Raw genomic sequence first — 13,324 nt, forward strand, 5'->3', positions numbered from 1 at the left:
CTAATCCAGGACTCGTCAGTGATGTGAGGAACATCATACAGCTGTTAATCCAGGACTCGTCAGGGATGTGAGGGACATCATACAGCTGTTTCGTCATTCTAGCCCAGGACTCGTCAGTGATGTGAGGGATATCATACAGCTGTTTCCTCATTCTAGCCCAGGACTCGTCAGTGATGTTAGGGACATCATACAGCTGTTTCCTCATTCTAGCCCATTGTCTAGGACATAAAATGTTGGTACCTAAGAGGCCGCTTGGTATTTGTATAGTATGATAAATATTATTCATTGCTGATATTTTTAGAACCCTCCAAACTAAAAGTCTTATTATGCATACACAAACGGTTGATTTTAATAGGGGGTATATCCTTCTGTAGTGCTTATAAAGATGAATTTTTGACATTATTACTAGAGTAGTTGTGTGAAAGTCGTTTAGTCGTATAACGTACCTGTGAAAGGGGAGCCCGAAATCTGAACTACCATACTAATCAACAATTTAATTCGTGAGAACTCAAAATTACTATAGCGTTCATTGTGGTATGCACTGTTTCACACATGGCACTAATGGTGACCGACGCCTGCCGAAAGTCACCGCCTAATCGCCTGAATATGACACTAATGATGACCGACGCCTGCCGAAAGGCAATGTTAATAGACTGAACATGAGCTGCACTCAGTGACCCCACGCCTCGACAACGTACTGGGACAAACCCACGTTATCTCTAAAATGTTATTGGAAATAGTTGACACTTTTTAGTGCTTTCACATGATTATCGACGTTATTTGGGGTACAACTACCGTGAATGGAGATATTATCGTACATTAACATACACTTTCTTAGTACATAAATTCCTATTTGCGATTTGTCGTATTTGGAATCGGTGATACGATCTGTAATAAAAACACTAATCGATATTGCCTTATTTCTTTTTACAGTGAAATTGAAATTCAAGGTATGTTATTAACGATAACAGAGCTTATTTGCATTGGCATTTGATCATTCAATTACGATTAAATTCACATTGTAGTTACAAAATTCCAATATGAAACTGTTAAGTAATTTTCGATGTGATGTCCTAGCGATATCTTTGTAATATAAATAAACTTTTACTTACTGCAATTAACTATACTTCATCCGACTGTGTAGTCCGCTGATTAAACATGGATATCTATCACGCAATCTCTTCCTACTTTTTGGTGAATGCTGATAGTTACGTTCATGATACGGTAACGTTTAAGGGAATTATCATTAAAACCTGTTTCTATCTTTCAGATATTCCATATATATTAGCTCTTTTACATTTCTTCTTCTTTTTATACTTGACTTGTTTTTGGAAAAAATGCTTCAAAGGTGGATATGTCAACCCAGTATAAAAATTAATATTTAATTAACCCTAATTGACAAGCGTTTCTTTGATACAGATGGTTATTGATATATCAATATTTACGATAATTTGACTTTTTGTTGTTTTTACTTTCATATAAAAACAAGGTAATCATTTCCTATCGTTTATACCCTCCATTTTGTTTTGTTAAACTGTGGTTAGAGTTTTGGGCTCATGGTGATGAGGGGTCTGACGAAATATGTTACAGTTTTGGGAGATATGGACATTCATATGTTTTGCATGAATGGATGCTTTTCTGTTCGGGAAACTGCAGGTATAAGAAGTACAACGATTATTGTCCACACTGTAGCATTCTTGTTGAAGAAGTATTCGAGTTGAATCTATAAATGGATACCAAGGTTTCGTGTTTATAGTAACAGTTACGTTGCATAATTCAAATCGAAATTAGTATTACAATTCACGTATAAAAATAGCCTTGTTAAATCTATGTACACTCTCAAACTGTTAATCAAAATCATATCCGCTTTGTCTTAATCTTTCCTCATGATACAAATATGTAATAATGACTTCTTGTCGATCATGCTTTCTGATCATCATAGTACTTTTGTTAAATAAGAACCAACATTCTTCTCTCGAATATCTGGAAATCATCGGTTAATACATGTAAATGGCCGTTACTGTTCCGCGTCATACTGATCATACATAATTGAAAAGTAGCCACACACGAGCCTTTTGAGATCATTCTTAAATTGAGATGACAAATCACTCCGAGATGACCATGTGTCACGTTAAGGGCGCGCGGGGAGAAACAAAATTACCAGAAGATCACACAAAAGGGGTCGTGTATTTATAACAATGATATAAGGTCAGTCAGCTCTCTCCCTAGAAAGATGACCGACTTAAAAGTCTGACACCAATCACTTCAGACCAACATGGCAGACTTTCTTATTAACAAAATCTGACCAGAATGGTTCCATATCGTTTCTGCCAACATTTATAGCACCTTTCGAAAAACACCCAACATTTTATGATCAGATAAACGTAGACCCGCATCAATCAAAGATCTTTCAATGATAAGGAATTCACGCCCTGTCGTTAAACTCAACTTTTAAGCACTTTAAGTTTAACAATCGCATGGTATACATTTCTGAACGACATTAAATTTTGTAAACAAGAAAATGCAGCAAAGCTGCTGGATAGATTCATTAAAAAAATCTTCAAAGACATGTAAATCATGTAGTTGTTTTATGCATCACTAATGACTAATCTCAAGAGATATTTACCATTGGAGAATGGATATATCTAAATTAGGTATATTCTAGAGCAAATAACTTCTCTTTCGGACGAGAAATCTTGCAAAGATTGCAAATTTTGGTATAGGCTTTAATGGCAATCCAAGATGCTCATTCACGCTCTCCTAACATTAAAATGACTACTGGCCTGGACGCTTGACCGAGGGAGTCCAAGAGACATCAGTGTATAAAATAGCCTAATAATGCTTTGATATAAACATATTAACAGAATATTCACGTAATACACAGGTAACTGAACAAAATAAACAAACATAGTTAACATTTAAATCCTTTATTCTATAATGTAGTAAAATGCAAACAACATATTAATAAAATCATAGATCGGTAAAGTTGACAATGTTCAAAAGCAAACCAGCAATCAAATAGACGTCCAGAAAAATCGGAATTCGAGTCTAGTCCGTTTTCTTCTCTCATTAAGTTCCAGTGAATCATTTCCTTTCCTAAGAAAATACTTGGGTTTTGCAGATTCCACACAAATTTTTTGTCTTTTTTTTTTGGCAGAATCTGTCTGGGTTTTTGCAGTTCCACGCTTGCGGCGTTCCACCATTTTGTATGGACTGTAAAACCAGCCGTTGCATTGTGGGGCTAATTTTCAGAAAAACTTGGTCCAGCAGCCACAGTTATTATTTTTGGGAATTCCCCGTATACTTTCATAAATATACATTTTCTTTAAGTTTCTGATTCACATCAATCTGGTAGGTATGCATCAAGTCCGAAAACTGTAAAAAGCTCAAAATGTAAACATTGATATACCGGTACAGGGGTATGTGGCTTTAAGTGTATGTCCATCCTGTAATTACAGTAACTTTTCTTTTTTGTTGAATCTGCAAAATACAAGTTTTAAATTTTTAACTTTGCAAGCATATAAGTGTGTTATAAATTAAAGATAAAACTATCAATTTCAAATGATACAAAATTTCTCTTTGGATTCATTAACCTTTTAAAATGACTAATCAATATAGTGAAAGAAGTCAATCATCAAATTATCTCTTTAAAAGTATATATGTTCTAAACTGTGTAATTTAGTGGTAATCCGAGCGCCATAGGCGCGAGCAGAATGTTTTTGGCCAGGGGTCTGGAGGCTAAAATTCCGGAAAATGAAAAGATTATAGCAAATTTTGCAATCTTTGCAATCTTTCTCGTCCGAAAGAGAAGTTATTTGCTCTAGAATATACCCAATTTAGATACAATTGTATATCCATTCTCCAATTAACGGCAATACACCGAAATGCAACAAAAACTACAAGCAAGAACTTCTGGAACAACGAAACTATCGTCTGTTGACTCCAGTAGTAATATTCTGTGATGCACACATGACAATTTTCAATGTAAAAAGTTTTAGAAATTTTAAGTAATAATTGTATCTAACAAAGAATAACAAAGAGTCTGGATGAACATTTTTCTCCGCACTTTCTTGCTAGACTTCCAGTTATTATTTCAATTAATATTCTATATTCAAATTACCGCAACTGAGCCTTCCAAAGTGTATGTAAACATAAATATGATCGGTTCAGTATCACTTCATTCAATAAACTTTATCAATGAACGTTCAAGTCAGCACAAATAGTCTTCTATCTTACCTGAATAGTCCATTATATCCTTATTTAAAAATGTAAGTGGCATAAGAAGACTAAAATTAGCTGATATAAACACTTATAAACGAACTTACCTTTCAAATTGTTCCCGCAAAACAAACTCTCTCCTCTCTATCACCGAGCGCCTGCTTTCACTACTTGGCAACCGTGACACCTTGTCGATTTCCGGCCTAATCTCGAACCGAATCCAACTGTCCGACAGATATTTCTACTAAAATACTATAGAACTTCAACTACACATTTACTTTTATAATAAAATATCTATTGTATGAGAATTCTCTCGATTTTAGCTCTTGAAATCAGTTTATTTATGTTTTTTATTCATAAAACCCGCGAGATCTCGAAACCGCGATTTCCGGTTTACAGTTACTTCCGTTTTAGAGGGGCAAAAACAGATTAAAAGCCTCTCGGCAAAGACCGGCCTCCGGCCGATCTTTGCCGAGCGCGCTTCGCGCGCTGAGGCTTTTAAAAAAACAATTCGAGACGATTGTACAGACAACATGGACGTCTCCTGTGTTATATTATTACGGGCAGAGTTATCCCTGGTACCAGTATACAATTAAGCGTCATTGGCATGGACTCCATGTTTTAAATTCCTAGCTTTTTATTTAAATGGAAAACAGGAATTTCATTGCCCCTAAAAAGAAAAGAAGTAAACTACCAATATTTTTGTATGTTTCAAAGTTTTACAGGAATAGATATGTGGCCCCATTTTATTATTTGTATTTGTAATGAGCATGCTATATGTTTATGTTTTCTCTGATAAAAAGATCTGCCGTCCCATTTGCAACGCTTAAGATTATTTGTTTGTCATTTCTCCTGTAGTTTACGAAATAGCCACATTATCTTTAGAGGTTACTGAAAAGGTAAACATTGATCTATTTACCGCATTACAATATAAGGGATTCCTTTCTTTCTCTCTTGTCTTTTCCTTTCTACCCTGCCTGTTCTTTCTTTCTGCGGTTTGTACGTTGGTGTCTCATTGGCGTCTACATGTGCTGAATTGACCATGTCCTTTGTGAAAATGTTGATAACTGTACAAAACAACACTCAATACAATGTTGTTTATATCACAATGTATTCCTCAGGGACCAAGTATTCCTCAGGGACCCTGCCCTGCAGGTAGAGCGTAAGTGATCGTAAGAGGCGACTAAATTTGGGATCTGATCTTTTCGCTTCTTTCTGAGCAACTTTCTTCTTCCTAATGTCTCCCTTGACAATGCCTCACTTTTGGTCTTCAGTTGAGCGTTCGCCCCTGTGAGGAAGGCTTTGGGTTATGTCCCCTGGCCGAGACATACCAGAGTCATTAAAAATGGTAGTTGCTTTTCCTGCTTAGCGCTCAGCATATTAGGAGTGGGACGACTGGTTCGCCCGTTGTCAGTATAATGTGACCGGGTGGGGTGTCCTACTGGGTGTCTTCGGCAGTTTGCTTCAGTGAGGTAGCACTATAAATCGGCAAAAGTTCCGGCCTATCACAAGGAGACTTAACACGAACATACCGCAGCCTCCCAAAACACACATGCACTCGCCGCAAGCATGCATGTCGCACGCACGGGAGGCCGTCCTTAAATGGCCTTAGCTGTTAATAGGACGTTAAACAAAATAAACCAAACCAAATCCTCAGGGACCATTAGAGGCACGTCTACAGATAATAATTGTTTATGTCCCTGTGCGGCACATATATAGAGTGTGGTACTATTGTTTATTTTTGTGTCACATCTTTCAGTAATTGTAAAGCTCTGTTTGTCCAGGGGACGTGGACTTGGATAAATACCATGGCCGTCGATTATGGCTTTGTTATCCAACGCAACTTCAATTGTAAACGTATTTTTCGATGTGACATATGTGCTGTGTATGGACAGCTTAATGCAGATTTATAACATTTAAATACTAACATCATTTTGGAATCAAATTACGTACCTGAGGACAAAATCATTTTATTATCCTTTTTAATTTTCTTCATTAACTTGAAAACATGCACAATCATAAAAGATTTGATTAGGTTTAAAACAACAAAGACATAACTTACCAGGCAAGCTCACCACACCCCCACTTGTCCCCTCTTCCCTGCACCCCCCCCCCCCCCCCCCCCCTATAGAAGTAAAAACAGTAGAATCAAACTTATGGATTTTATAATTTAATCTCCCTTTACATTTTGTTTTATTGTTGATCTTGTCCATCTCGATATTGTAAATTTAAATTGAGGGGAAGTGGTCTAACATAAGCTTGTCAGCTTGTTTCCGTATCCTGTTCAGTCTTGAAGCGATATTTGTTGTTTTTTGTCTTGTCTGTATAAAACGAAATAAAGTTTATACGAATGCAGATTTATTCTTTAAATCAAGTTTTCGTTTGTTAAAAAGCCGTGCAGATGCTGCCACATATGAACCTTATTTTGTATAAATTCATTGATATTTAAACAAAGATTTTTTTATCTAAACTTGACTCGTTTTTTAGTGGGATGTAAAGAATTACATTACCAATGGATTTAATTTTGAATGATTGAAATACTATTTTGCTTCAAATCAATCAAAATTATAAATTAATTTGATTTTGGAACGGCTTCGTTAGGTATAACAATTGATAATCAGTTTCACTGTTTTTTTGTTATGTATACTGTTCGTCTAAACAGTGATTTCTGATACTACACATTTCTGAAAGTATTTGTTTTACTTTGTTTTAAGTAAATTATTGATTTCTCGTCACTTTTAGGCTCAAACAAAATAACAGAATATCTGGTTTTAGACATTAAGTCTTCGCTACTCAAAGCAATATATACGTTTTATTTACTGAGACTCTTGTGGTCTGAACAAATCGTGTTTATATATCTAGTGACGCCTTTGTCACCATCATAGTTTAGTCTCACTTTATCCGGATTTGACTTATATTTGTAAGAAGGAAGAGACGCTTACTCTCTCGGAAGACCTGGTCTTGTTTTCTTCGAAATTTTTCAATGTCTCCATACAAATCTGGATGTTCTTATTTTGCCCTATTTGGACAGATCGTAGTTAGAAATAAGGTTACTTAGTCTGTATTCTCTGTTGTTTTTGTGATCATTACCTTCTCCATACGCAGATTCCACTCATGATAATATCGAAACAACATACGTTAAAGCATGAACCAGGATACACGGATATTGAACTTGATGCAATTCTCTACCACTGTGATCTCTAAAAAGGCAATATCCTTAGAATAATTTTCAGACGGACAAGAAACAAGAGGCCCATGGGGCCTGTATCGCTCACCTGGTTGGATTAGACCAAATGTCAAAATAATGTTCATGTTCAATTCGTTTTATATGTCAATCTAAAACAATGCTATAGATGGTAATGGTGTGGGAATCGCAACTGCTTTAAAGAAATAACGATGTCCAGACTCTCTAAGGGTCTGAAAGACCTCAAGAATTGTTTTTAGAACATCCATTCATAACTTTATGACGAGTAGCGATTTAAAGGCATTACCTCTATTTCCTCTATTGGGCCCCGCCCATTTGGCCCCTCAGGGGTCAGAGTCACCATTTATAGAAATCTGTTCCCCTTCCCCTAAGGATGTTTCTGACCAAATTGGGTTCAAATCCATTCATTACTTTATGACTAGTAGCGATTTGAAGGAATTACCTCTATTTCCCCTATTTGGCCCTGCCCCTTGGCGCTCGGAGGTCAGAGTCACCATTTATGCAAAATCTGTTCCCCTTCCCCTAAGGATGTTTCTGACCAAATTGGGTTCAAATCCATTCATAACTTTATGACTAGTAGCGATTTAAAGGAATTACCTCTATTTCCCCTATTGGTCCCCGCCCATTTGGCCCCTCGGGTGTCAGAGTCACCATTTATGAAAAATCTGTTCCCCTTCCCCTAAGGATGTTTCGGACCAAATTGGGTTCAAATCCATTCATTACTTTATGACTAGTAGCGATTTGAAGGAATTACCTCTATTTCCCATATTGGGCCCTGCCCCTTGGCCCCTTGGGTGTCAGAGTCACAATTTATGCAAAATCTGTTCCACTTTCCCCAAGGATGTTTCTGACCAAATTGAATTCAAATCAATTCATAACGTTTATGACTAGTAGCTAATTAAAGGAATCATCTCTATTTTCCCTATTGGGCCTCGCTCCTTTGGCCCCTCGGGGGTCAGAGTCAACATTTATGCAAAATCCGTTCTCCTTCCCCCAAGGATGTTTCTTAATAAATTGGGTTCAAATCCATTCATAACTTTATGACTAGTAGCGATTTAAAGGAATTAACTCTATTTCCCCTATTGGTCCCCGCCCATTTGGCCCCTCAGCGGTCAGAGTGACCATTTATCCAAAATCTGTTCCCCTTCCCCTAAGGATGTTTCTGACCAAATTGGGTTCCAATCCATTCATAACTTTATGACTAGTAGCGATTTAAAGGAATTGCCTCAATTTCCCCTATTGGGCCCCGCCCCTCAGGCCCCTTGGGGGTCAGAGTCACCATTTATGCAAAATATGATCCCCGTCCGCCAAGGATGATTCTGACCAAATTTGGTCAAAATCCAATAAGAACATTTTGACTAGTAGCGATTTGAAGCAAATGTTGACGGACGACGGACGACGGACGCTGCGCCATGACATAATTATAAGCTCACCGGACCTTCGGTCCAGGTGAGCTAAAAACCCTATACGGTGGTATAATTGAACTACATAGATGTGCTAAATTTTGAAGGACAGACAGTAAAATGTATAACACCATTACTCTTCGACAATGGACAAAGTGACCGAGTGATGTACCGTAAACCTATTTATTTTTGCGTACTCATATTTGAGTATATCTACTCTAAACGGTGAATTAGGTCCCGCACTTTTTTCTTTATGAAATGTTATTAGTTATAAGAAGAACAGACTAACATTATTTGCATGATTGTCGATGGGTTATGTATGTGTTTGTATTGGTTTTAAACAAGATGATTCAGATATGTTTACAGTTTTGCTCAGAGGTATCCACTGAAAATATGAACATAACTCTAGCTATAATGCTCTATATTGCTATACTGGTAATGACAACATGCATGCCAGCTTAAAACTCACCGAAAGTCTACATAAATTGCTATGTTTATTTTTCCATGAATGAAGATAAATGTATTATCCTTGTGATCCTTTATCAGGTCGGTATCGATTGATGGAACGCCACTGAATCTCAGGTGACTTCCAAAGATTGCGGCCGTCTCTCGCTTCAGACACCTAACAGATGTAGATTCAATACCTGAAAAGTTCCTCCGTAAACTGACGTATATGATTGATACAAATCCATCGCAGATCAAGATTTCCCGTTTAAAAAAAAGTACACTTGAATAAAGAATGAAGAATCACAATTCCGTCATCTTTGATTCAAGTGGCACGTTTCTGAAAATGAACAACGCAAATATGTTCGGGTCTGCTAGTACGGCGCATTCCATTATGAATACAGAAAATGCGTACCGGTACAACTGGTACGAGCCCGATAAAGGAACGCACGGTGTTTTTATGTTGATGTGATAGCATGTTCATTTGATGGGATTGTATGCCTTTTGGTGGAATACTATGTAAATGGTTTATGTAAATTTAGAAGGGAATACGTATTCATATATTTATTATCTACATTGCTATGAAAATGTAATTTAGCGCAACGCTTCTAGCTTGAAAACTTCGAAAATAGGAATACCAATAAAATTTGTAAGTTGACTGTATATGGAATAGATAGAGCAGCCGAGATCCTGACATCCTCTATATCAATTTAACTCAGAATTTATTTGAGAAAAAGATCCTCAATCAGAAAATAAAGCAGTGTTACCAAAACAAGTACAAAATTAATATTCATTGGAAAAAAAAAAAAACTTTATTTTTTGCAAGGACAGAACGATGACAGAGAATCATCATGTATAATATGATAGCCTATCTGTCATGAAAAAAACCTTGACAGATGTGATTTCTTGGAAATTTTAAGGAGAAATAGAGCCATTGACAACTTAGAATTTGGTTGTTGTCACGACCAAACGCATGGGTGAATACTAAATGGTCGGAAACTAGAAATGTGTTGTCTGTGTACAAATTATTTTGGATACTGTCCCAGATTGGGCACAGAACGACACATTTTTGTATTGAGCTGAATGACTGATGGGTGACGCTATGAACTAGTAAATTGACGGATTCTTAGGCAATCTGAACCTCCCTTTGTCGGGACACAAACATTACAAAACTTACGTCAGAATTTCATCACAGACGCAGAATATGAGACATAATATATTATAATGTATACAATCATACACCTATTTAACTTAGAACTCATGTTATATAGCATTAAATCGCACAGGGACTCAGCACGACTTTCCAACCAACGGTCCGTTTATTATGTATATTATAACTGTGAGTTTGAAATTCTTGTTAAGTTCCTGTTCCAAATCGTTTAGTAAGAAATATCGTACATTGCTACCACTGCGCAACGACGGCATTCTCAAAATCATATTATGATATGATGAATATACATATATGCAGCATTTAATACCCATAAAGTTATACACATGTTCTCAATACATTTTATATGCAAAAAATTATGCATATAAAGTAAACATTGTAATCCTATGAAATCATATCAACCTTAAATCATAGACATAGGCTCTCATGCATAAGGATGCCATGCTAGTTTATTCATTCGAAGTATGTTCACATGTAGTTGATTGATTAAAATGTGACACCTAATCTCAAAGACATATCTAATCGTCGAGACATGCAGCTTCAGACGTATACTTATATGATCTTAAAGCACCTTACAACAATATCGTACATTAAATTGGCGGATGTTACAAAGCGAGAGAGACGGGTACTTATTAGCTATGATGTGGATATATAGACAGATATGCTTCAGTGGACTTTTATACCTGGGGTGAATATTATAATGAACTTGGGTACCTGATAGAAATGCCATTTATCGCGATATCTCACATATCTCCACATGTTTCGGTGTAAGGTGAAATTCGTACCCGTTGTAACGTACCTGTGAAATGTATAACAATTAGGGCAATCATTTTGGTATATTGGATTTCTCGTTTCTACGAAACTTAACGAAATTCATTCAAATAACAGGATAATTCATATGTTTAATCTGTAAACATTATGACGGCCATTTTGATTTTCGTAGCCTCTCTTCTGAATATAAGTTTTTGATTTCTAGCATCTTAGTGACAGGTCCTATAGATTGAAGAAGCATCATGTAATTTCATATTCACTATACGAAAAATAGTTATCTGATTCGTGCCCGTGCACCTTTTATACACTCTTTTGAATACACGACACCATATGGCATATAATTCAGATTCTAGCTTAACATATGATTACTTTTTGTTTCATTTATGAAATAAAAACAGAAATACATATATATGTAGTCAGTCAGTATTCCATAATTTTCACATGTGAAATCAAATCGTCCACTAAAGAATATCGACGTCTTATCGAACCGAATTGCTGGATGTAAAGGGCTATACACTTGATACGGCATACTTTTCGTGCTGCTGACTTGTATTGAAGGTTATCGTTGGAGTTAGGGTTAGGTTTTATTTTTTGTGCACTCCAGTAAGAAATTCTGTTCAGCTGTACAGACTTAACATGAAATACCCTTTTTCTAAATAGGCCAGATGGACTTAACATAACAGATGGATAAAGAATCTGAGACAAACATAACAGTGAAGTTAGAAAACTTAAGTAGTATGTACTGTTATCTCCTTATTTAATGCATAGAATCAAATATGCAGTGTCAGTTCAGACAATATTCTGAGTAACGCGTGACTCTTACGCTAACAGTAATGACCGTGAATAATGATGTCAGATTATAGAAGAAAGCACCTAGTGAAAGAGAGATGGCATTACCACATTAAGTGATAGATTATCGGATTAATGAATTAACGATTAATATATATACTATATAGAAGAACCTTATCTTATGATGATGCCATATTTCGTATACAGTTATATACTAAATGACATATTATCTCCAAAATGATGGCATACGTTCTCATACAGGCATCAACATATACAGACATTATCTATAAAACGAAGAAATGATTTATCAGTCATTCATACAAAATAACCTGTCATCTCTGAAATCAACATAATGCTTCACACATAATAAAAATGCTTTTTATTGTATTCCGTATAAAAACAAGCAACCATAGAATCATGCAGATTTTATTACCATATGATGAGAAATCTTCGAAAAATCACTAAATATATTCTTTCTGTATTATTGCTATAAAACACACTACACTCCGTAGAGTTTATGTACTGAGACAAGGTTACATACATATACACACATAAAGACCAATATATAACAACACCTACATGTGGGTTTGTTTACACGGATCTAAAACACCGGCAGAAAATAGGCCCGACACCGTTGACCCAGAAAAAAATGTACGCTGGTTTTCTAGTGTGAAAATATATAGATCCCTCACTTACCTGAGAGGGAGTGAAGCTTCATACATCGTCAAGTCAGAGTTTTGCAAAATGTCTGGGGAAAAAATGAAATTATACTGGTTTTCTGGAAGTACTCCATGCTGGAGAGTTCTGATAGTGCTAGAAGAGAAAGGCTTTCACGATAATACAGAGTTAAAGCATATTGACCTCTTCAAACAGGAACACAAGAGTGCAGAGGTCATTAAACTTAACCCCAGAGGCCAGGTAAGAGATAAAAACAGGGAGGCTTTATGAGCAGCGGAGATTGATAATTATGTTTCTATTGTATTTTTAAATGCTGAACGATTTTGAAAATCAGATACTATAGTTCATGTGAATGCGAAAGTAGATTATAAGAGGGCAGTGTTAAAGGGATGGTTAGTATCACGCGGGTAGTGCTTGTTAGCATACATTGTTTATAATGTAAACTGTAATTGTTATCCAGGTGTCTGAAATTGACAATATCTGTAGTATTCAGTACAACGTAAGATAGCATATGGTTATCATTAAAAAAAAAAGTTTTATAGGAATAGCAGATAAGAATTTTTTTATCAGAACGGCAAGATAAAGCTGGACTATCACTTGCGACCCAAATGCATATACTGAGTTTCTGTCACAGCGAATGAAAGAAAT

General features: G+C 36.1%; 1 protein-coding gene and 1 long non-coding RNA gene across 2 annotated transcripts in view; one reads left to right on the forward strand and one right to left on the reverse strand.

Moving 5' to 3' along the window:
* Nucleotides 1-3,142: 3,142 nt before the first annotated feature.
* On the reverse strand, nucleotides 3,143-4,716 carry LOC117316184. The gene is made up of 2 exons (XR_004529842.1): nucleotides 4,326-4,716; nucleotides 3,143-3,480 (listed from the first exon to the last, which is right to left on the reverse strand). It is a non-coding gene; the product is annotated as an uncharacterized LOC117316184 (long non-coding RNA).
* Nucleotides 4,717-12,675: 7,959 nt separating this feature from the next.
* LOC117316186 (glutathione S-transferase A-like) overlaps nucleotides 12,676-13,324 on the forward strand; it is a 31,205-nt gene continuing 30,556 nt past the window's right edge. The window contains exon 1 of the mRNA XM_033870699.1: nucleotides 12,676-12,916. Coding sequence (XP_033726590.1) covers nucleotides 12,743-12,916 — 174 coding nt within the window. The 5' untranslated portion in view covers nucleotides 12,676-12,742. The remainder of the gene's footprint in view (nucleotides 12,917-13,324) is intronic.

Source organism: Pecten maximus, chromosome 18 (genome assembly GCF_902652985.1).
Source record: "Pecten maximus chromosome 18, xPecMax1.1, whole genome shotgun sequence".
NCBI lineage: Eukaryota > Metazoa > Mollusca > Bivalvia > Pectinida > Pectinidae > Pecten > Pecten maximus.